The 21441-nt window shown below is 38.1% G+C and overlaps 3 protein-coding genes across 3 annotated transcripts; 1 reads left to right on the forward strand and 2 right to left on the reverse strand.

Annotated features, from left to right (window-relative positions):
- Positions 1-7: 7 nt before the first annotated feature.
- Positions 8-3515, reverse strand: LOC137721897 (hypothetical protein At1g04090). Its single transcript, XM_068460920.2, has 2 exons — positions 3048-3515; positions 8-1878 (listed from the first exon to the last, which is right to left on the reverse strand). The coding sequence occupies exons 1-2, from the start codon at positions 3154-3156 to the stop codon at positions 293-295; spliced, it is 1695 nt and encodes a 564-aa protein (XP_068317021.2). The 5' UTR covers positions 3157-3515; the 3' UTR covers positions 8-292.
- A 2984-nt stretch (positions 3516-6499) lies between these two features.
- On the forward strand, positions 6500-14566 carry EMB2458 (FtsH extracellular protease family). Its single transcript, XM_068462085.2, has 19 exons — positions 6500-7511; positions 7860-8325; positions 8471-8671; positions 8750-9043; positions 9128-9397; positions 9924-10013; positions 10102-10233; positions 10603-10776; positions 10885-11006; positions 11198-11399; positions 11574-11702; positions 12136-12318; positions 12409-12528; positions 12784-12969; positions 13083-13157; positions 13340-13399; positions 13488-13595; positions 13785-13865; positions 14089-14566. The coding sequence occupies exons 1-19, from the start codon at positions 6628-6630 to the stop codon at positions 14155-14157; spliced, it is 3846 nt and encodes a 1281-aa protein (XP_068318186.2). The 5' UTR covers positions 6500-6627; the 3' UTR covers positions 14158-14566.
- Positions 14567-14585: 19 nt separating this feature from the next.
- LOC137722953 (uncharacterized) lies at positions 14586-18166 on the reverse strand. The gene is made up of 2 exons (XM_068462086.2): positions 15236-18166; positions 14586-15148 (listed from the first exon to the last, which is right to left on the reverse strand). The coding sequence occupies exons 1-2, from the start codon at positions 17868-17870 to the stop codon at positions 14739-14741; spliced, it is 3045 nt and encodes a 1014-aa protein (XP_068318187.2). The 5' UTR covers positions 17871-18166; the 3' UTR covers positions 14586-14738.
- Positions 18167-21441: the final 3275 nt, after the last annotated feature.

Here is a 21441-nt window from a genome sequence, read left to right on the forward strand (position 1 = left end):
AATGCCATTTGTTTTAACTCGTTTGACATGGAAATTGGAATTCCGTACAACGACCTTTGTAAATAGCCGATCGAGTTCCTTCACCCCTCCCGGAAGAGATTTTCGGGGTCCCTACCGGACTTTTTTTTTCCGATGATAATAAATACATCCGGCATGGTTCGACTAATGGAACAAACCTTTCGTAGTAGGGCGGCGTTACTTCCCGCCTCACGCTATTGCTTGTTACACAAGAAATTTGTTTACAACGTTGTTTCACACAAAAGTAGTTAAGATGACAATTTTGCTTGGAGAGCTAGCATCTTTCATCTCCTAACCAATTGTCCTTCTCCTTAGGGCCAGTTGGTCCTTCCTCCCCGTAGAGTTGCGTAGGAAACAACTCGATTAAGTTCTCGACCGAGAATCGAACAAAGAACGGAAGACGATCAATCAACTTATCTAGTTCCTCTCGTCCATCATACACAATGGTCGGACCCCAGTCTCGCATATACTGCAACCAACATGGTTCGGATATAACGCCTTTGCCAAGGTACTCGGCCGCGACAATTTGATACTTGGTGCTCGAATCAATGAAAAACTTGCTCCGAGCAGCGTCATTCCTTACCCCTATGTCAAACTTCGATGAACCCTGGAGGTAAGTCCCGGGATGAGCGTAGCTGCTATGACCGTGTTTTGAAGAATACACAATTGGCTTATTGCCTTCAATGAACTCCAAGTCAAAAGCATCCACCCATCTGCCACCGCTGTGCTCTGAGAAGTACACTTGCCAGAGTTCTCCGGTGAAGTTGTTCACTCGGAGAGTGAAGTGCTCCCAGTCACCGACATGTTCGCCTATCTTGTTCAATGCAAAACTTACCAAACCAATTTTAATGGCGGATGGTCCGTTGAAGGGGCAGAACACCCACATGGCAATATCTGTAAAAGTTCCTCCCAGTGCTGGTTTTACATGAACGTATAGCTCCGCGCTGTCTATGTTTCCAGCCTTGATAAGATTTTTAACTTCATCGTCATTTGGAAAATCTATCCAAAAATCACTGTCATTTTCCCCTCCACCAGGCAAATTGGAGCCTCTGTGATCAATCGGTTCACCATTCCCAGTGTCTTCCCGGTACAAAAGTGCCCCATTTTTGAAAAACCATTGTACCGAAGATGGCATATAAACCTCATTAGGATGGAAGAACACTGTGGGACCGTAGTGCTCAATTAGCGAATGAATCTGGTTCAGATTTGGCATTGCGTGCAAGGACGAATCAAAATTCTTCAAGCAAGAAACTTGTAGCTCTTCATTAGAATCCAAGTAGGTACTGCAAAAGAATGTACCCACCGGAACACCAGTGCAAAACATACCCCGTTTGCAGGGTCGTGTATTCCACACCTCAAATTTTGAATCCATTGCAAGTATCCGATCACATGTTTCACAAGTCTCTGTAAGATCTTCTCGTACGCATCTAACTTCTTCGGGGCTGGGTTCCTCAGGCATGTCAGTGACCACAAAACCCATGGCCTTATAACCAACAGGTGGGTTTGGCAACCAAATATAACCACAACCATTTTCACTTAAATCTGCATTGCAGACTAACGAGTAGTTAACCGGTTTTTCTAAAGCTGGTAACTCTAATGCTGAGTCCTGGGTACAACCATCTTCCGCCCTTCTGGCAACTGTTTCACGAGCCACAAGAACATACCCTTGCAATGGCTGGTCATTGGGCTGGCAGTAGTAACCAAGGCAAAAGAAGCCATCAGGGATCCCTGCAGGTCTATAAAATGTGACACCCTTTGATTTTCCACGCAACAGATTGCAGCTCCAGATGCTCTCAAACTTGGTTATTTGGGTAACTTCAATTTCTCCGAGGCATATTCTTCCAGTAGCAAATCCTTCGCCTGAAGCAATGACAGTACACATTGTTCAGAAAATGAGCTCATAATAACACATTAACATTTATCCGATGACAGTAAAATCTTAGCATGACATTCATGTTCTAGGTTTATTAGTTATAATCTTTACTTTCCTCTTGGACCTGAGTATACACAGAAAAATCAACCTATACAAATATCAATGAAACTCGAAATCAAGCTCCTATGATGCAGTTTGGAGGCAAGCTTCAAACATTTTACATTAACCTTCAGTCAAGGAAGAATTTAGAACTTTAGAGATACCTTAATAATTCGACACTTTAAAAACAAACATTGGAGATCACCAAAAGTTTATGGGCTCATTTGTAAGTGCTTTTAAAATAACTAAAAGCGCTTTTGGTAAAAGTGAGCATTGAATTCCAAAAGCACTCGAAGTGATTCCTGTGCTTCAAGTGCTTTTCCAAAATTTACTTGCATTTTTACTAAGATTTAGATCCAAAAGCACTCTCATCAAAAGCGCTTTCAATCATTTCAAAAAGCATTTTCCAGCAAACCCTAGCATTGACCTTTTTTTTGGTAAAAAGAACATTGAAGCTTTCAAACTCCAAGAACTTCAATTTCCATGGCTTTTCAGAGTCTTTCAAATATTGACCAAGTTAATTAATTTGAGTGTATTTTTAAGTAGTCTCTCACATGATTGATTGCCGTTATATGAGTGTGATCTGATCTATTTACTACACAAATTTTAAAAATTCAGACTCATCTAACGACAATAAATGCGGTGACCATGATTACCATTGCTAATTAAGGATGAAGAGTAAAAATATTTCCCAGGTAAACATTAATTTATTTAAATAAAACAAAGTTGGACCACCAAACATTGAAAAAAAAAATTTGAGAGAAATGCATATGGGATCAAAGAAATCATGAGTCCAAAAGGATATCGGAGCAATTAGTAGTGAAACCATTTATTATCCGTCCTATTATTTTTACATTCTTCAACAAATACAAATTAGCAATTTCATGACTTCAAGTTGCTGAAAAAAATGAGCTAAAACAAGACATAAAGCCTTCAATTCTTGAAGAAACAGAGAAAAAGAAAGAAACCCATCAAAAAAGCAGTTGCGAGAGATAAGTGATTAACTGCAAAAGTGCTTTTTGTTTAGGAAAGAAAGGATCTTGGTGGGAAATATTACCTTGAGGCCAGTGTGGAAGAGGTGAAGGCAGAGAGAAGGGCTGTGGCTCTGAGTAATCATACAATTGGTACTCACTGCTGCTCCACCACCAACACTCACACCCCAACATCTTCACTCTCTCAAATTCAAAAACCCACAAAAGCACTTCCAAGATTTCTGCTTTTCACTCACCCTCTCAAGTTTCTCTCTGCATCCATGTTTCCGAAATATTTTAGAGAGAGAGAGGAAATAGCTTTCTTTCTTTATTTCTCTCTCTACACTTGGGACTTGAGAAAGAGAGAGAGAGAGAGAGAGAGAGAGAGAGTTGAAAAGAAAAGAAAAAGAGGTTGAGTGAATTCAGAGGAAGCTTTAGAGAGAGGGGAAAAAGCAGGAGCTGATGGAGGTTGGCTTGGTTTACTTTGTTGTCTGCTTTTGCGTAAGAGCCTTATACTTGGAAGGCGTTGGTTTCAAGCTTCTACCTTTTTCTTCGTTAATTTTTCGGAAGCCTTTTATTAATAAGGATACCTGTGTTTTGAAAATAATTTATATGATACGAGTATATTGTCACATACTATCTCGTGTTGATCAAACAAAAAGATAAGAATAAAAATTTAACATATCTTTATTTTAACAACACGAGTCCTTCTCCTCACTCTCTTCGCTCATGCTCACTATTTATCTTCTAAAATAGGAATCCATCCAGTAACTCTTCAATATGAAGGAGGAGAAAGGAGCTTTTAATTTAAATAATTAATTTTTATTATCTAATTATTGACGGATGGTTGCTCTTAAAAGTTGAGAATATGATTAGAGTATAACTTTTTTAAAAATATCATAAATTAATATTTCGATAATCTTAGCTGAAATTTGTTACTTAAATTAAAGAGTGTGACTGGAAATGATCTAACCATTTTATGATGTTTAGAGACCAAGAGAACTCCAATTAACTTTTACATAACAATTCATATCTCGGTGCACAAATTATTGTAACCATACCCTCGGATGACTTGTAAAAATAAATTTTTTAGGAATATCCTCCAGGTGGCAGAATATTCTTTGTTTTTTTTGTGCATTTTACAGATTTTTTTAGAGCATAAAAAATTACAAAATTTTATAAAATAAAGTCAAGAGGTGACCAAACCTCAGACAGAATGGAGAGTGAGGATACAGAATGATGGGTCATAACTTGAATGGTCGCCGACTCACCGCTTTATCGATAAATTTTTAATGTATTTCGAATACAATCAGTACATTATGTATCATAATATAATGTGTCATAATATACATGGAAAGACAGTAAAATGTATTTGCTTTTCCGTTTATATTATGACACGGTCTGCTCCTAATTATAATCAAGCTTTTGTTCTATTTCTCATCCACAATCATAAACAACTCAAGGGCATTCAATATCTAATGATTGACACCTAATTTATTTATGGATAATGTGGTAATTGATAATTAAATTATTATTTAAATATTAATTAACGTACTTCTTTTAATTGATGATATATCATTTGATTTGTAAATTTAGTTTAAAATTTTGGTCTCTCAATTATTATATTTTACATATAGGTTTTTGTAATGCTACCAACCAAACTAAGCTTTTCAAAGAGCACTTATGTGCACGTTAAATATTGTTTGGTTGGTTTGTAAGCGCTTTTAATGAAATTTTATTTGAATTTAATTCTTAATAAAAATTCAAATGAATCATTGAAAACACTTTAAGTGTTTCTCGTAAGAAACACACACGTATTTTGTGTTTCTTAAAGAAAAAAAAACCACACTGCTTTAATCAACCATTTATTTCAACTAAGGCCATAGATAAGATAAGCACTAACTTATACGTGGAGATGTTTTTTTTGGCGACAAAGAAGGGTGCTTTTGGCTTTGTTTGAGAGTTGCCCTTTCACTTTCATGCTATCCCATCAAATCGGCTCCATTTTTAAGTTCAGCATTATTATTTCTTGCCTACCAGCATTATTATTATAAAAGGTTTAACAAAACACTCTCGTACTATTCATTTTTAACGAAAACCCATATTTATATTTTTTTTCTATTATTATTTACTATACCTTTAAAAAAAACTTTTCATTAAAATAGAAGTTTTTTTAGATTTTTTGTTAGTTTTTCTTATTATTATTTGTCTTCCAAATATCTAAAGACATCCCTATCTTCAATTCCAAACCACGTGTCATAATATGTACTTGTCAAGTGTCTTAGGATTTTTCAAAGTGGGTTCATTTTTGCTCACGACTCCGAATCCTGATGGTGGAAAGATTTTTCAATTTGACAAATGGGCTGACACACCACATATCATTGTATTATTATAAATTGGAAAAACACTTGAAAAGTAAAACTTCTCTCCTCTTACAATGTGATGTACCATCCCCTATTTCGAGCACACTTGAAAATTTTCTCCAAGTTGTGGTAGTACTCATCACTCGTTTGGAAGTGTTTTTCAAATAAATGAAAGCGTTTTTGGTGAAAATGTTTTGAAACCAACCCTTAATAAAATTCAACTGGATCATAGAAAATCACTTGAAGTAATTCTTGCAAGAAACATATATCTAGTGATTTTTCCAAAAAACACATAAAGTACTTTCTGGACCTAAAATCAATTTTACCAAAATCGCTAAATCAACTTCACAAAAATTATTTTCAGTCATTTAAAAACATTTTCAAACGAGTTTAGAAGTTAATGAGAAAAATATTTCCTTTGGCGTGGAATTGGCACCAAATAATTTAATTGATTAAAAGTCTAGACCGGCCACATCGGACATCAAATATTGAAAAGTAATATAAGTTGCCGAAAAACGTTACACAATATGTCATGGTCGGCAAAAGTTTGATATTGATTCCACCACCAACAAATAATGGAGGATTTTAGCAATGCTTTCATGTATTTTCTTTTGATTTGTTTCTTCAACCTTTAATTTGGTTTCGAGACTCCGTATTTTTTGAAAATGGTCAATTTATAATATATCATCAAATTTGTCGATTGAGATTATTTTCGTTTATTTAAGAAGAAAAAAAGAGAGCATATAATGTGAAAATTTTGTCCTTTTAAATATAAAATCACACATCTTATAAGATTAGGATTGCACAAAATCAAACTTGAGATCGACCGGACATATCAAAAGAAGGTTACGAGATTTAGGAACATCTCAAGTTTTCTCGTTTTTATCACAAATAATGATATTCTTATGAAATCTAACATGATAAATTTGGTGAATAACGCTTTATTGCAATAGCAGAAAACAATTATGCCTATACATCTTGGTGCAGATTCGATCCTCACTCATTCTTCTCTTCGTAACAGCTAACTATTTGACTCACTATTTCTATTGTGGTACTAAAAAAAATGACAAAATTGATTATATTGGGCCTTATTTGTCCAGCACAAAATTTGGGCTGATGACCCAAATACTTTTGGGCCGTTGACCCAAACTTGAAACCCCCTTTCAGTTCTCGCTCCTCACTCCTTCTCCAGCTTCCTCTGCATTTTCTAGTCAATCCATTTCCCACCGGAAAAACCAACACCAACAAACAATGGCTTCCACCTCCAGCCCCAACTTCACTCCTTTCCGATAGCCGCGTCACCATGGACTCCGTTCTTGCCCTCCGCCCCCTTCCCAGCTGCTTCGCGCCGTCCCGAAATCCCCGCTTCTCAAGTTTCGCCGCAAACCGCCGCATCAAAATCCAAACTTTCGCTTCGAAATTCCCGAAAACCCCCCGAATTCCACTCTCGATTCCGCACAATACCCGCCTTTTTAGCCTTCTAGAAGCTTCCAGAAGTGTCGGCTCCGGGGAAGAAGAAAGGCCGGCTCTTTCCGCCGAACGCATTGTCAGGCAGGTAGTGTTGGGGCTGTTCTGCTTTATTTTCGGGTTTGCGCAGCTTCGGGTGGGTCGGGGTGTTGCGGTCGCGGCGCCGCTGGTTTCGGAGGCGGTTTTGGATAAGGAGGAGGTGAATTATGAGTACTCGGAGTATACGAGGAGACTGTTGGAGACGGTGGGTGTGTTGCTGAAGAGTGTAGATGAGGTTAGAGGAGGAAATGGGGATGTGAAGCTCGTCGAGGCGGCATGGAAGGCAGTGAGGGGGAAGAAGGATGAGTTGCAGGACGAGATATTGGGTAGGCTCCATGGGGAGCTTAGGGAGTTGAGGAGGGAAAAGGAGGGGCTGGTGAAGCGGTCCGACGAGGTTGTGGCCGAGGTGGTGAAGGTGAAGAGGGAATTGGAGAAGTTGGTGGGCAATGCGGGTGAGGAGAAGGCGGAGGAGATGGAGGAGAGGATGGAAGAGAGGCTGGGGAGTCTGGAGGAGGAGTATAATGGGATTTGGGAGAAGGTTGGAGAGATTGAGGATCGGATTTTGAGGCGAGAGACAGGGGCATTGAGTTATGGAGTGAGGGAACTTTGTTTTATTGAGAGGGAATGTGAGCAGTTGGTTCAGAGTTTTACCCGCCAAATGAGGAGGAAGAATGTTGAGAGGTATTCATTGCACAGTCATATTTATGTTCATGAATTTGAATTGGACTGGAAGTTGTATAATTTTTTATCCTGTAAATTAGTAATTCTTGGTGAAATTATGATGTCGAAAGTGATTAACTTAATCGAAGTTTAGTTGATATCTTAATTGATGTACTGCTTACTGTCTGTATGCATAATACTTTGCCGGTGGATTTGATAAAATTGCACACTAATTCATAGTTTTCTCATTTCGCAATGTTTTGCTTGATTGGATGCTTTTTATTCAACTTTGAAAGCAATATCTTTTGGGAAAAAGAAAAATTAGTAATCAATTTCGTTGTGTGAGTATCAATTGTTATGTGGTTGCAGTGTGCCAAAAGACTCGGTTACCAAGCTTTCTAAATCTGATATACAGAAAGACTTGGAAAATGCACAAAGAAACAATTTGGAGCAAATGATTCTGCCAAATGTTGTGGAGGTTGATGATCCGGGACCTCTCTTTAATTCGACAGATTTTGCTAAACGTATAAAACAAGGCCTTAAAGATTCAAGGGAGCTGCAAAAAAAGACTGAGGCTCAAATAAGGAAAAATATGAAGAAGTTCGGCAGCGAAAAGCGTTTTCTTGTAAAAACACCAGAGGATGAGGTGGTGAAGGGATTTCCGGAAGTTGAATTGAAGTGGATGTTTGGAGATAAGGAGGTTGTGGTTCCGAAAGCTGCTGGCCTCCATTTGTTCCATGGGTGGAAGAAGTGGCGTGAAGATGCTAAGGCAGACCTTAAAAGAAATCTATTAGAAGATGTTGATTTTGGTAAACAGTATGTGGCCCAGAGACAGGTAGCTTTTGCATCCTCTTCATTATTGTCATTTTTTTCGTAAATTTTTCTGAGTTAACGTAAAGGTTGACTAACTTTCATGTGAAGTTATATGGTATAGTTTTATAGACTAAAGTTATATGCTGTTTATCAAATGTCAATTTCAGGAACTTATTCTTCTGGACCGTGACAGGGTGGTGTCAAAGACGTGGTACAATGAGGAAAAGAATAGATGGGAAATGGATCCAGTAGCTGTTCCTTTCTCTGTGTCAAAGAAACTAGTGGAGCATGCCCGAATTAGGCATGATTGGGGTGCCATGTATATTGCACTCAAGGGCGACGACAAGGAATATTATGTTGACATTAAGGTAATGCAACGCTTTGTTAAATTTTTCGTGCTGTTTGCTATTTTAATTATGTTTCTAATCTTTAAATTCTCATACTAGGAATTTGAAATGCTATTTGAAGATTTTGGAGGGTTTGATGGGCTGTACATGAAAATGCTTGCCTGTGGTATTCCAACTGCTGTTCACCTGATGTGGATTCCTCTTTCTGAGTTGGATATCCGTCAACAATTTCTCTTGCCTATAAGGCTTTCTCATCAATTGTTTAATTCGTTGTGGAAGACTAGAGCAGTATCGTATACAAGAGATTGGGTTCTTCAGAAGTTCAAAAATATAAATGACGACATAATGATGACAATAGTTTTTCCTCTTGTGGAGATTATACTACCCTACTCTGTATGTTCATTTCTCACCTGTTTAGTTGTTTTTTTTACTAAAATGATTATGATTCTTTGTTTCTATCTTTTTTTCTTATAACAGGTAAGAATACAGTTGGGGATGGCATGGCCCGAGGAAATTGATCAAGCTGTTGCCTCAACATGGTACTTGAAATGGCAATCTGAGGCAGAAATGAATCATAAATCCAGAAGAACGGATGACATCCAATGGTATTTTTGGTTTCTCGTTAGAAGTGCCATATACGGATATGTTTTATTTCATCTCTTTCGTTTTATGAAGAGAAAAATTCCCAGACTTCTTGGTTACGGGCCATTACGCAGAGATCCAAACATGCGGAAATTGCAGAGAGTGGTATTGCCTGCTTCCTTTTTCTGTTAACAACTTTACGTTTGAACCTTATGACAATCAAACTGTTGCTTGTGTGTTGGAGCATTGTACTATTGTTTCTTGTCATTTACAATCTTATTTTATTTTGCGTTATTTGAGGTTAGTCTATACATATTTCTTAATAGCACCACCAATTACGTTTTCATAATCTTAATGTGCAAAGCTGTGTTGCAAATACTTTGTGAACCTTAGTATTGTATAATATTTTAATGTCTTGAATATATTGTTGAACTAAAGCAGCAGATTCTTTTGGGGGTCTGAGTAGTCTCTATGAATCATTGAATCCTATGTTTTCATTTTTGGATTGTGAAAGAAAATGGGATACAACTTAGGTGACCATTGATAATCAATATTTTTTGAAAAGCAGCAATTTTTGGTTTCTTATTTCTTGACATGGAAGTGGTATTCATTTCAAGATCTTTAACCATAATGTTTAGCTTCATAGTTGTGCATCCTTTAGTTGATCCCCTCTTTTGCTCATCTCTTGCAGAAATATTATCTTAATTACCGCGTGAGGACAATTAAAGGTAACAAAAAGGCTGGTGTTGATCCTATAACAAGGGCTTTCGACCAAATGAAGGTTCATACTTGGAACTTAAAGTTCTTCTGTGTGTTATAACTAAATGAGTTTTGATAAATTAAATGGTGAGATCTATGGCTGGTTGCAGAGGGTGAAGAATCCACCAATACCGTTGAAGGACTTCGCCAGTATTGAATCCATGAAAGAGGAAATTAACGAAGTTGTGGCATTTCTGAAAAATCCTGGTGCATTTCAAGAAATGGGTGCCCGTGCACCTCGGGTATGTTATATAATTTATGGTTATTTCGAGAATGTTCTGTAGTGTATTCTATATAATTTACATTAAAAAGGATGTTATAGGTAACTAGCTTTTCAAACTTTGTTTTAGAATTTTTCTTTGTCATGTTTGTTTTAGAATTTTTCAGCATGTTAGTTTTGCTGAATGCATAGCCATAGTACATGATATTTGAATGTTACCTTGGTGCTACGAGCATCTGTTGATCTTTCTTCTTTTTATTTTTCTTCAATTTTTCAATAGAGGATCCATCTCAGATACATACATTACAGTTCTGCTTGTTGACACTGTGGGTACTGGGTATAGTTAAGTAGTTGATCAGCTCCTGAGATTGTTTATTCTTTATATTTGCAGGGGGTTCTGATTGTAGGGGAGAGGGGAACAGGAAAGACATCTCTAGCACTGGCAATAGCTGCTCAAGCTAAGGTGCCTGTTGTTAACATTAAAGCTCAAGAGTTGGAGGCTGGACTGTGGGTTGGGCAAAGTGCATCAAATGTTAGGGAGCTGTTTCAAACAGCGAGAGAACTGGTAGCTGTCCATCTATCTAGCTGAGTCACTTTGCGTGGATTATGAAGTAAATTTCCTGTATCTTTCTATGTTTAAATCTTTTTCTGAGGCACTTTATGTCATTTTCAGGCACCTGTAATCATATTTGTGGAGGATTTTGACCTCTTTGCTGGTGTACGTGGAAAATTTATCCACACTAAAAATCAGGATCACGAGGCTTTTATTAATCAACTGCTTGTGGAACTTGATGGGTAACTCTCAGCTCTTATTTTGGTTATTGGACTAACAGTCCTTGATTAGCATTCTTTTATGGGCTTTTGTAGGGTTATATATAATTCTTTATGGGTATTTTGTATAAAGTTGAGTGTCCTTTTTGCATGACTTGAACTGTGTTCATAGTGATTTTAGGAACGATCTGCAATTTATTCTACACTTTCTGCAGGTTTGAGAAACAAGATGGGGTTGTATTGATGGCTACTACTGGTAATCTCAAGCAAATTGATGAGGCCTTACAGCGCCCTGGTCGCATGGATAGAGTATTTCATCTTCAAAGGCCAACTCAAGCAGAAAGGGAGAAGATATTACATATGGCTGCAAAAGAAACAATGGATAGTGAACTAATTGATTTTGTAGACTGGAGAAAGGTAATTGCTGAATCAGTTTCTTATCTTATTTGTTCTCACACTAAAGCCATTGTTAAGGTGGATAAGTTTCCTTTGTGGGTTGGGAACTTGTTACCTTATTATATGCCATCATATTTATTCTTAAATTCTTTTCTAGTAATTTGCACTTTACATTTCAACATTCTCTGCCTTCAGGTTGCTGAAAAGACAGGTCTTTTGCGACCTATCGAATTAAAGCTGGTGCCTGCATCCTTGGAAGGTAGCGCTTTTAGGAGCAAGTTTCTTGATACTGATGAACTTCTGAGCTACTGTAGTTGGTTTGCGGTAAGAAACAATTGATACCGTTCTCTCATTGTCTTTGACAGAAAGCACGCATGTATCATTTGGTTGACTGTGTATTGGCCACATGCTTTATATTGTCCTGTTTTGTCTATTTATCTTTGTTTAACTACTACTCAATTTTTGTCTGTAGGGTGGCTTTCTAGTATTATTTTTTTCTTAATATCATTCAAGGCTTTGTGGTTGTTTGTATCAACTCAAGGCCTAGAGTGCTTATTACTCACGGTACAAAAGCAAGGGGCCATCACCCCTCAGGATCTTTTCTCGTGTTTCTATAAGAGAAGGGATCTACTGGGCTGGGCCACCTTCGGTTATGCGTTTCAGTTTTAGTTGTTTTAGTGGTGGGGGCGGATGGCAATTCATGTCATTTTCATATGCAGTTTCCTAAATGAAATGGTGTTATTGCTTGTTCTTGCAGACTTTCAGCACTTTCATTCCTGAATGGGCGAGGAAAACCAAAATTGGCAAAAAGCTAAGCAAAATGCTGGTGAATCATCTAGGGCTAGCATTGACTAAAGAGGATCTGCAGAGTGTGGTTGATCTGATGGAGCCATATGGTCAGATAACCAATGGAATCGAACTTCTAAACCCTCCTCTTGAGGTACCTAATTATATAAGTTCATTTTTATCTTTGATGGAAGCTTATATTTATATAAAAGAGTGAATTAATATAAGTTAATTGGTTTTCCAGTGGACAAGGGATACCAAGTTCCCACATGCTGTTTGGGCTGCTGGTCGTGGTCTCATTGCCCTTCTATTGCCAAACTTTGATGTTGTCGATAATATATGGCTGGAGCCATTGTCTTGGCAGGTTTGTCCTCTTAAATATCATGTTTTTAGATCTCTCAATGAATGTTTTGCATCTATAGTTAATTGATGTATTAGTTACAGCCTACCTGGACTGAGTGAAGGTGTTGCTACTTGATTTTGTATGTTTTATTAAATGCGCCTCCTCGTATATGGTGAATTTATATGCCATAGTTGTAGTTACTTGGGAAAAAAAGGTGTTCAATTTACAGAATTAGACCTGGGAAAACTGTGGAGAAATTTAAGCTTCTTTTAACAGGGAATCGGATGCACAAAAATAACCAAGGTGAAAAATGAAGGGTCCGGGAGCGCGAATTCTGAATCAAGATCATACCTTGAAAAGAAGCTTGTGTTTTGTTTCGGTTCACATGTTGCATCACAAATGCTACTGCCTTTTGGGGAAGAGAACTTTCTTTCTTCTTCAGAGTTGACGCAGTCACAGGAGGTTGATTTTTTCTCTGCTTTGTGCTTCTCAATCTGTACGAAGCAAAAACTATCTCTAGGATATGCAACCATAACTCACTTTTCTGTTTTTTGTCTTCCCCCCTTTTGCAACAGATAGCTACACGGATGGTCATTCAGTATGGTTGGGGGCCTGATGATAGTCCGGCAATATATTATCGCACTAATGCGGTATTCTTCTTTCTTTAAATTTAAAAGTTGGTCATGTGATATAGAATGAGGTAGCAAGTGGTGATATTTTCTTCGCACTTCTAAAAATCCCATTAAATCTCGAGCCCTAATTGTTTTTATCTGCTTTAAGGGTCCGATAGGCTTTTTGTTTACTGATATGTTACATGTTTTCATTTGCTTAGTCTACTGCTTTAAGCATGGGGAACAACCATGAGTATGAGATGGCAGCTAAAGTTGAAAAGGCATGAACGACTGTGACTCTTATTTCTTACTAATCAATTAGTGATATATTGGCTGGTCTAACGTACTAGAATTATACTCTTCTTATAGATATACGATTTAGCATATTATAAAGCGCAAGAAATGCTTCACATAAATCGTCGAGTTCTTGAAAAGATAGTTGACGAGTTGCTTGAGTTTGAAATCTTGACTGGAAAGGTAAACTATCTGTATTGATTTTCCAATTGGCATATCTCTTAATTCGACTAGTAGCCAAATCTCCTTTTATCCAGTAAATTTAATCTCCATATATCTATGTTCGTTGACTTAGTTGTATGATATCTGCAAACTACGAGTGACATCTATTTATTGCTTCAATTTGAGATAGACTCTTCTTGGTAATGGCAGGATTTGCAAAGAATTTTTGAAGAAAATGGCGGTGTTCGGGAAAAAGAGCCCTTTTTCCTTTCTGGATCTCATGATAGGGAGGTATATCTAATCTGTTAGTAGTTACGTGCTTCTGATGGTGCAAAGTTTTGAATTTCCTTTTCGCTTATTGTATGAAGTTTTTATCTGTCAAATTCGTCGTTAGAAGTTCTGCTCATTTATAATACCTAAATAAAGAGTTTTCTGAAAATCTAAAAACATTAACATCTTATAAAACCTAACGAGTCTCTCTCTTTCATTTTGTAATTGTCTTCGTTCTTTCCAGCCACTGTCTGGCAGCTTTCTCGAAGGTGGGAGTGTATCAGGAACAGCTCTTTTAAGCGCAGCAGAATAGATTTCCGAGAAATAGATAGCTGTAGAACCAATTCCCATTTTTGGCTCGAAGGTAATATCCGTCCTATTTACAATGAGATTCGCTGCTTGTTTGCGGTGCAATGTGGTCTTTGTTGTCCTCACGTTTCATGCCCTTCGTTTTCTGTCTTTTTTTGGTATGGGAGATGTAAACCAGTTATAGAGGAAATAGTTATAGCTTGAGAAGAGGCATACATTTTTCCTTCTCAACCACCATTTTTCATTAGTATGTGGTTAGAATTGTTAATAGAATGATACATTTCGAAAGCATGTCTTCGGTTTGTTGTTTTTGTGTTTATCCGTCTGGACAACGAACATATGTAACTCATGTATACCCCCTCTTTCGACCCTTGAATTAACGCAAACTGCATAAAGGTACCGCTTGGTTGCAATTACTGGAGGTACAAAGAATTTTCGATTTGAAACAATGTAATTCTTTTTCGTTGAATGTTCATCGTTGTATCCTGCTATGAATGCGCGGTATAAATTAGTCGAAAGAACAGAAAAAATACATTTACACGAACGAAAATAAAACACGAAAGAAAATCCCTGCAGAATGAGTTCCTACAGAAGACCCATGACTGGTGAGGTGCTGAATATAGGCTTCTCCTTGCCAATTTTCTGGCTTCTACTTTCACAAATGCTTTTCCTCCTCGGTTTCGCCTCTCCGAGCATTGTTATTATGTCTCTCATGGACGGCCTGTCTTTCGGGAGTTTTGCCGTACAGAGAAGCGCAATTCGGAGGACAAGAAGCATTTCTTCCTGAACATGCTTGCATTCACCGGCTATGCTAGGATCCAGTGTTTCTTCTAAGGCTCTCTTGCTCCTCATCTTCCTTCGAACCCACTCCACGATATCCACAGATTCCCCGAACGCAGGGTCTACTGGCATCTTTCCGGTTATAAGCTCTAACAGAACTACGCCGTAGCTGTAGATGTCAGTCTTTTCATCTACCTTCAATGCGTATCCGTATTCTGTTAATAATGGAAGAGAGAATAAAGTTCATATTAACATGGTAACTAGTTTTTGACAGTAAAACCTTATTCTGGTAATTAACATACCAGGTGCAATGTAACCGTAAGATCCCGCCACCATTGAAACTGTCTCGTTCTTGTGGATCATCATCCTTGCTAGCCCGAAATCCGCCACTCTGGCGTCAAGGTTTGCATCCAGCAAAATGTTGTTCGATTTGATATCTCGGTGAATAACTGGCGGCTGACAGTCGTGGTGGAGATAGTTCAGACCTTGTGCAACACCCACTGCTATGTTATACCTCGAAACCCAGTCGACCAACAACTTTCCGGCTTGATTTCCATGCAATACAGTCCCGAGGTTCCCGTTCGGCATGAACTCGTATATCATCACAACGTCGCTTTCGTTATGAAGGTACCCTAGCAACCGAACAATATTTCTATGCCGGAGCCTGCCGAGGAGGTTCACTTCTCCAAACAGATCATCACCACTTTCAACGTCCGTCCCCGGTCTCCATAGCTTCTTAACTGCTACAACCGAATGGGGTCGATGGATTTCGGCCTTGTAAACAACTCCGCTCCCGCCCATGCCAATGATATTCGATTCTTGTATGCAAGCCAGAATGTCAGCACTTGTGAAGTTAATTCTCTGAAATGCCACCAACCTCCAAGGCCACTCTTGATTGGTCTTGTTAAACCAACTGTCGAAGCTGTTATACAAGTACCATTTCCGATACATCCATCTCCCTGCGAGAAACGCGATTCCCACAGTCAAAATTACTGAGATTCCAACGATGAATCCAGTAAGGATGTGTTTGATGTGCATGTTTCGAGTAGGAGCTGCTGTCGCGGCTAAACTGTGAGGGCATGGTGGAAGTATGCCTCCGCAAAGACCGGCATTGCCTACGAGATCATTAGGGTTTAGGGTCATTAGGATACCATTTGCAGGTACCGGACCTTCAAGCCTGTTGTAAGACAAGTTAAGCATCTCCAAGGCTGGTGAGCTTCCAAAACTTTCCGGGATTTGACCTACCAAAGAATTGTTGGACAGGTCGAGAACTGACAATGTAGGCATTGTCGCTATTGATTGAGGGATTTCCCCGTTGAACTGGTTGTTTCTGAGGTTCAGGTTCACCAACTTCTCGCAAGAAGCTATGCTCTGTGGAATTTTTCCGGAGATGTGGTTGTTTGAAATGTCGAGGACTGAGAGTGACGGACAGTCTTGGAACTGGTCCGGTAGCTTGCCTTGCAAGTTGTTGTTGGAAGCCATGAAGGTTTGAAGATTAGGAAGCGAAAGGATACTCGAAGGCAGAGATGATTCGAGGCGGTTCCAAGAGACATCGAAGAAGGAAAGAGAAGCAGACAGAGTAATGTCAACAGGAATTTGGCCAGTAAGATTGTTTTTCGCCAATTCTAGCCTCTGAAGAATTGGAAGATTTCCCAGACCAACTGGAATGGATCCCGAAATAAGATTGTTTTGCATACGAACACGAACCAATGACAAACATATCGAAAGCCCTACTGGGATTGGTCCGGAGAAGGAGTTGTTGAACAGGATGAGTTTAGTGAGATTGCCGGAATCACACAAACCTGGTGGGAGATCGCCCGACAATGAGTTCGATGACACGTCTAACCATTGCAACGGGGAATTCCTTCCGAGGTTTGTTGGAAGAGGACCTGTCAACGAGTTCTTCCACAGCTCAAGTATCTCTAACTTGGTTAACTCACCGAGGTTGGCAGGAACTGAACCTGTGAGCTTATTGCACATTAAGTTCAGAAGCTGCAGATTCGTCAATTGTGCAAGCTCTGCAGGAATCTCTCCGGAAATCTGATTATCGGAGAGATCCAAGAACGCTAGCGATGTAATGTTACCGAAATCTGGTGGGATTTTTCCTGTGAAATTGTTTTTGTACAAATAAACTGTGGTGAGTTTTTGCAGTCTACTCAATTCAGGTGGAATTTGGCCGCTGAGACTGCCAACTGCCAAGTCAAGATACTGAAGATTGGTGAGGTTGCCAAACTCCGCTGGGATTTCGCCTTCAAAAGTGTTGTATCCGAGAATCATAGTCTCTAGTGATGAAAGCTGCCCGAGTTCTCTTGGAAGGTTTCCGGTGAGATTGTTGCCAGATAGGCCAAGAAACTTCAGCTTCTGCAGGTTCTTGTAAGATGTAGGGATCAAACCTTCAAAGAAGCTCCCTCTGAAATCTAGGATTTCGAGGGATGTTGCGTGTCCAAGATCATCCGGAAGAAATCCTGAGAAGTTGTTGCTTGATGCATTGACTGATGTGAGTCCTGAAGCCCTTCCGAAACCCGTTGGAAACTCGCCAACAAAGTTGTTTTGGCTCACGTCAATGCTCTTCAGCGACGTAAGATTGGTTATCATCCTTGGCAACGATGTTTCAAATGCGTTGCAAGATATGTTGAGGATCGAAAGACTGCGCAAGCCTTGAATGTGATCGGAAACATGGCCGCTGAGGTTCATGTTGGAGATGTCCAGTTTCTCTACGAACCCTTTTGAGTTGCACCAAACTCCGGTCCAGTTGCAATGTGGCGAACCTCCCTCAACTGCGTTGCTCGGCATTTTCCAATCATTGAGGCCGCCGGTTGGATCAACGAGACTAGCTTTGATCGAAAGTAAGGTCGACCACTCCACATTCTGCGCAGTTTGAGCAAAAACAAGAGTGGTGGCAGCGAAGCAGTAGAAGAACACCAAGAGGGTTGACATTTTTGTTACTCTTCTATATGTTCCGTTCCTCTTCTTATCAGAACGGTGGCATTTTCTGAGGGAGTAAGAGAGTGTCAAGAAATTCGTTCTGGATTTGATTAACTAATGACAGATGGGGGATTAGCTTATTGTGAATGCGTGGGTTCTTGGGATCTGCAGCAGCTAAATTATATGGAGTTCTTGGAAGCTAATGAGTGAATGACTGTCGAGGTTTGGAGGTATTGGAAATCTCCCAGACAGCAAAACATGGAGAGGATGTGTTTTACAGATGATAATGCTTCCATTATTCTTCTTATAATTCGTCTTTAGTCAACTCGACATGCATTATTTGTTAATTATTAACTATAATTTTTCTCGAAAATTTGTACTTTGATCTTTCGTTTTTGTTTCATGATTACTTGGCAAATCATGACATTATTCATTTGCTCTATAGTATTTTAATTCCTATTTTGTTTCGCGAATCTGTATGTGAAAAAGAAGTAACTTTCGTACTTTTATTTTCTTCTTTTATTTTCTGCTCTTTTACACTTGGATTGAATGAATGAAAAGAGAATAAACTAATCACCACAACGTGAGCTAATAGTTAGGGATGAATTACAGGCTCGTATTCCACACGACACATCTTAAGTTCGATTTTTGAGGCTGGAGCAACACACAATGGTTCCAAAAGGAGACTGAAATGCCTCAGTCAGTCTTCCGACCTCCTACAGAGTGGACTGCCGCAGCAAAGCCACCAGTTGGTCCCCTTTATAAAAAGAAAAAATAAAGAAATAAAAAGAGAATCAGCTGATAAAAATAAAGAGATGAGTATAGAAGTGGAAAACGGGAGTGCGAAAATCACTAGACTATGAAATTAAGGATTGAATTAATATTATTTATGGGTTAAATGATTAATGGAATAGAGAATGAAGTGAGTTGTTTAATTGGTCATGGACATGATTAATTTGAGCATATGGGAATCTCTCCATGTTAAAAGGTGCAAAAACATTAGAAGATAGACAACTTGGAACTTTCTTCATCTCTAGAGAGAGAAAGAGAGAGGAGAGAGAGGGAGAGGGACCTCCAAATTCCAGTCACTTCCATAACTTCACATGCACTCATCTGGCTGATTGCAATTATTTATTCATAAATCTAAAAAAATAAAAATAAATAATTGAATTGCAATTGTGGGATGGAAGAAGATAGATAATAATTGAAAAAGCATAAAAACATGAAAAGGCTGGAGGCCATGTGAAAAGAAAAGGATTTAATTCAATCAAATTATTTGTCATATTATTATTGACACAGAAATCAGAAAATATGAGTCCAAAAATGATTAGGGAGAGAGGGTGCATGATTACGAGGTTAGGTGCCCCCACATGCTGATATGCCAAAAAAACAAAAGCCACTAAAGCTAAAGCGCCACCGCCACGGCCGCCGCCACCACCACTAATCATTCATCCATCCATTTTATTAATAAATCAAGATGGAGGAGGGAATCAATGAAATTGTGGGCATCACACTATATGGATCGAGATATGGAATTATAGTAGTTCTTCGTCAGTTAGTAGGTTGATACGATATTTTAGTGGTTGATGAAGAATTTTAGGTTCGTCTTCGACATGGTATGTTCTGTGTTTAATTTTTTGCTTTGGTGAATCACACAATGGTGGACATGAAAGGTTGAAATGCCTTTATAAGTCTTCATGGTTCTTGAAAAGATGGACTGCCGTAATAACGCAACTTGCTGGTCTTTTTAAAAAAAAAAAAATTATACGGGTATGAACTATTTATTTAAAATCGCTTCATGATGTGTGAAATAATGAAATGTTCATGACAAGAATTAAATAGCTAAATGATTTTTTTATTTGAGATTAGGGTGAATTTCTGCTAAGATGATTTTTTTATACAAAGTTATATTTACATTAAGGAGGCGGGTGAATAAATTAGTTGCGAACACATTGTTTATGAGACTCGAACCTACTCACAAGTGGAGAAAAATATTACTAAATTATAGTACTAAATGACCTGCTAAGATTATCTTTGAAAAAAATACTTAACTATGAATTTCATATTATAATTAAATTATGGAATGTGCTCAAGTTAGCACTTAAGCGCTAACGTACAATTTCACACCATGGTTGAGAAGTTTGGACAGGTGTTGCTTCTGGACTTTTGGGCTTGAAGTAAAAGGTCCAAGGAAAATCAGGAACAAAGTGAACATACCTAACAGACTTCTACTGTGGTGGTGTGCCCAATTCTACTCTGATTATCCCAATACTGGGTCACAACATGATGACAGAGCCCAACGTAGTGAAACTCAAAACTTGTCATCTGTCGACTTCTCTACTCGATCAATCAGTACAGCGGGAGGCTATAATTTTATAGTTTTCCAATCCACCAGTACATGTGATGCACTCGTGTTTTGGATGATAGATTTTTTTTTACCAAAAAGATTATAATAGATTAGACAAATCGAACTGCACATAAGGTTTAATCGTTGGACTACAATATTAACCTTATGTTTAGTTCTAAACCCACTCAAGACTATTAGAAAGAACCAAGACCTGGAATTAGCCATCAACAACAAAGTAAGCTACTTTTTTCTCGCTTAGAGCGATTCGAAAGGGCTAAGTCCGAGATAGAACGATCCCCGCGTCCCCTAACTCCTAAAGGATGACTAAATTTATATGGTTGAATGTTGACAATTTTAATATTATGAGATTGTACATACTAAATACCGATGCATATGCACCGGATAAACTCCATTCCACTTCCATGAATCATGGTTCTTCTTAGTATCTTGATTCATGGAAATACAAGCTCCTAATTATTTCAATGTCATTTTATACATACGCCACATGTGATATTAAAATGTATAAAGCTTAGCATTAGGGATAATTGAGTTGCTTAGGACAGTGTCGAGTTAAGAAAACAACAAAATCAATCTCCATAAGGAGATGCTAAAGTATGAATCTCCTCATTTGCAATCCCCAATTATATTTGGGATTGGAAAACATACAAGAATTACACATCAATCATAGTCATAAGCTTATAGAGAATAACGAAACATAAATATGTTATATATGTCACTTAATTTAGCTTGATGAGCAAACAAGTATTAAACATCATAAATATAATTGTTGGAACCGAGTAATAGCATTCTAAATCCTTGGAACCGAGTCCCAAAAGAAAGAAGTCAAAGTCCTAAGACCTTGTGCGCTAGTACATATAATATATACACTTTAAAATTTAATAAAAATGAAACTGCATATGGAAACCGTCAAATAGTAAATATTGGACAGCATATAGTATTGTATTAATATATTAATATGTTAATATTCAGCAAGAAAAGTGACATGATTAGGGCTATGGTTAGCAATTTTCTAAATCGCTATGTCTAGGGCAGCTTAGGTTACGTGTTAGGTGGTTGGTCATCGACACTTATTATAAGCTTGTTTCTAATGTTTTCAATATGGTATAGTACTTTATAATTTATGTGTCCTTCTATTTTGCAATTTATGTATCCTAATACAATTATGTATATTTTTAAGTATAAGTAGACAATTATTTATTTGATATATAATAAATT

Source organism: Pyrus communis, chromosome 4, assembly GCF_041283825.1.
Source record: "Pyrus communis isolate YQ-2024b chromosome 4, ASM4128382v1, whole genome shotgun sequence".
Taxonomy (NCBI): Eukaryota; Viridiplantae; Streptophyta; class Magnoliopsida; order Rosales; family Rosaceae; genus Pyrus; species Pyrus communis.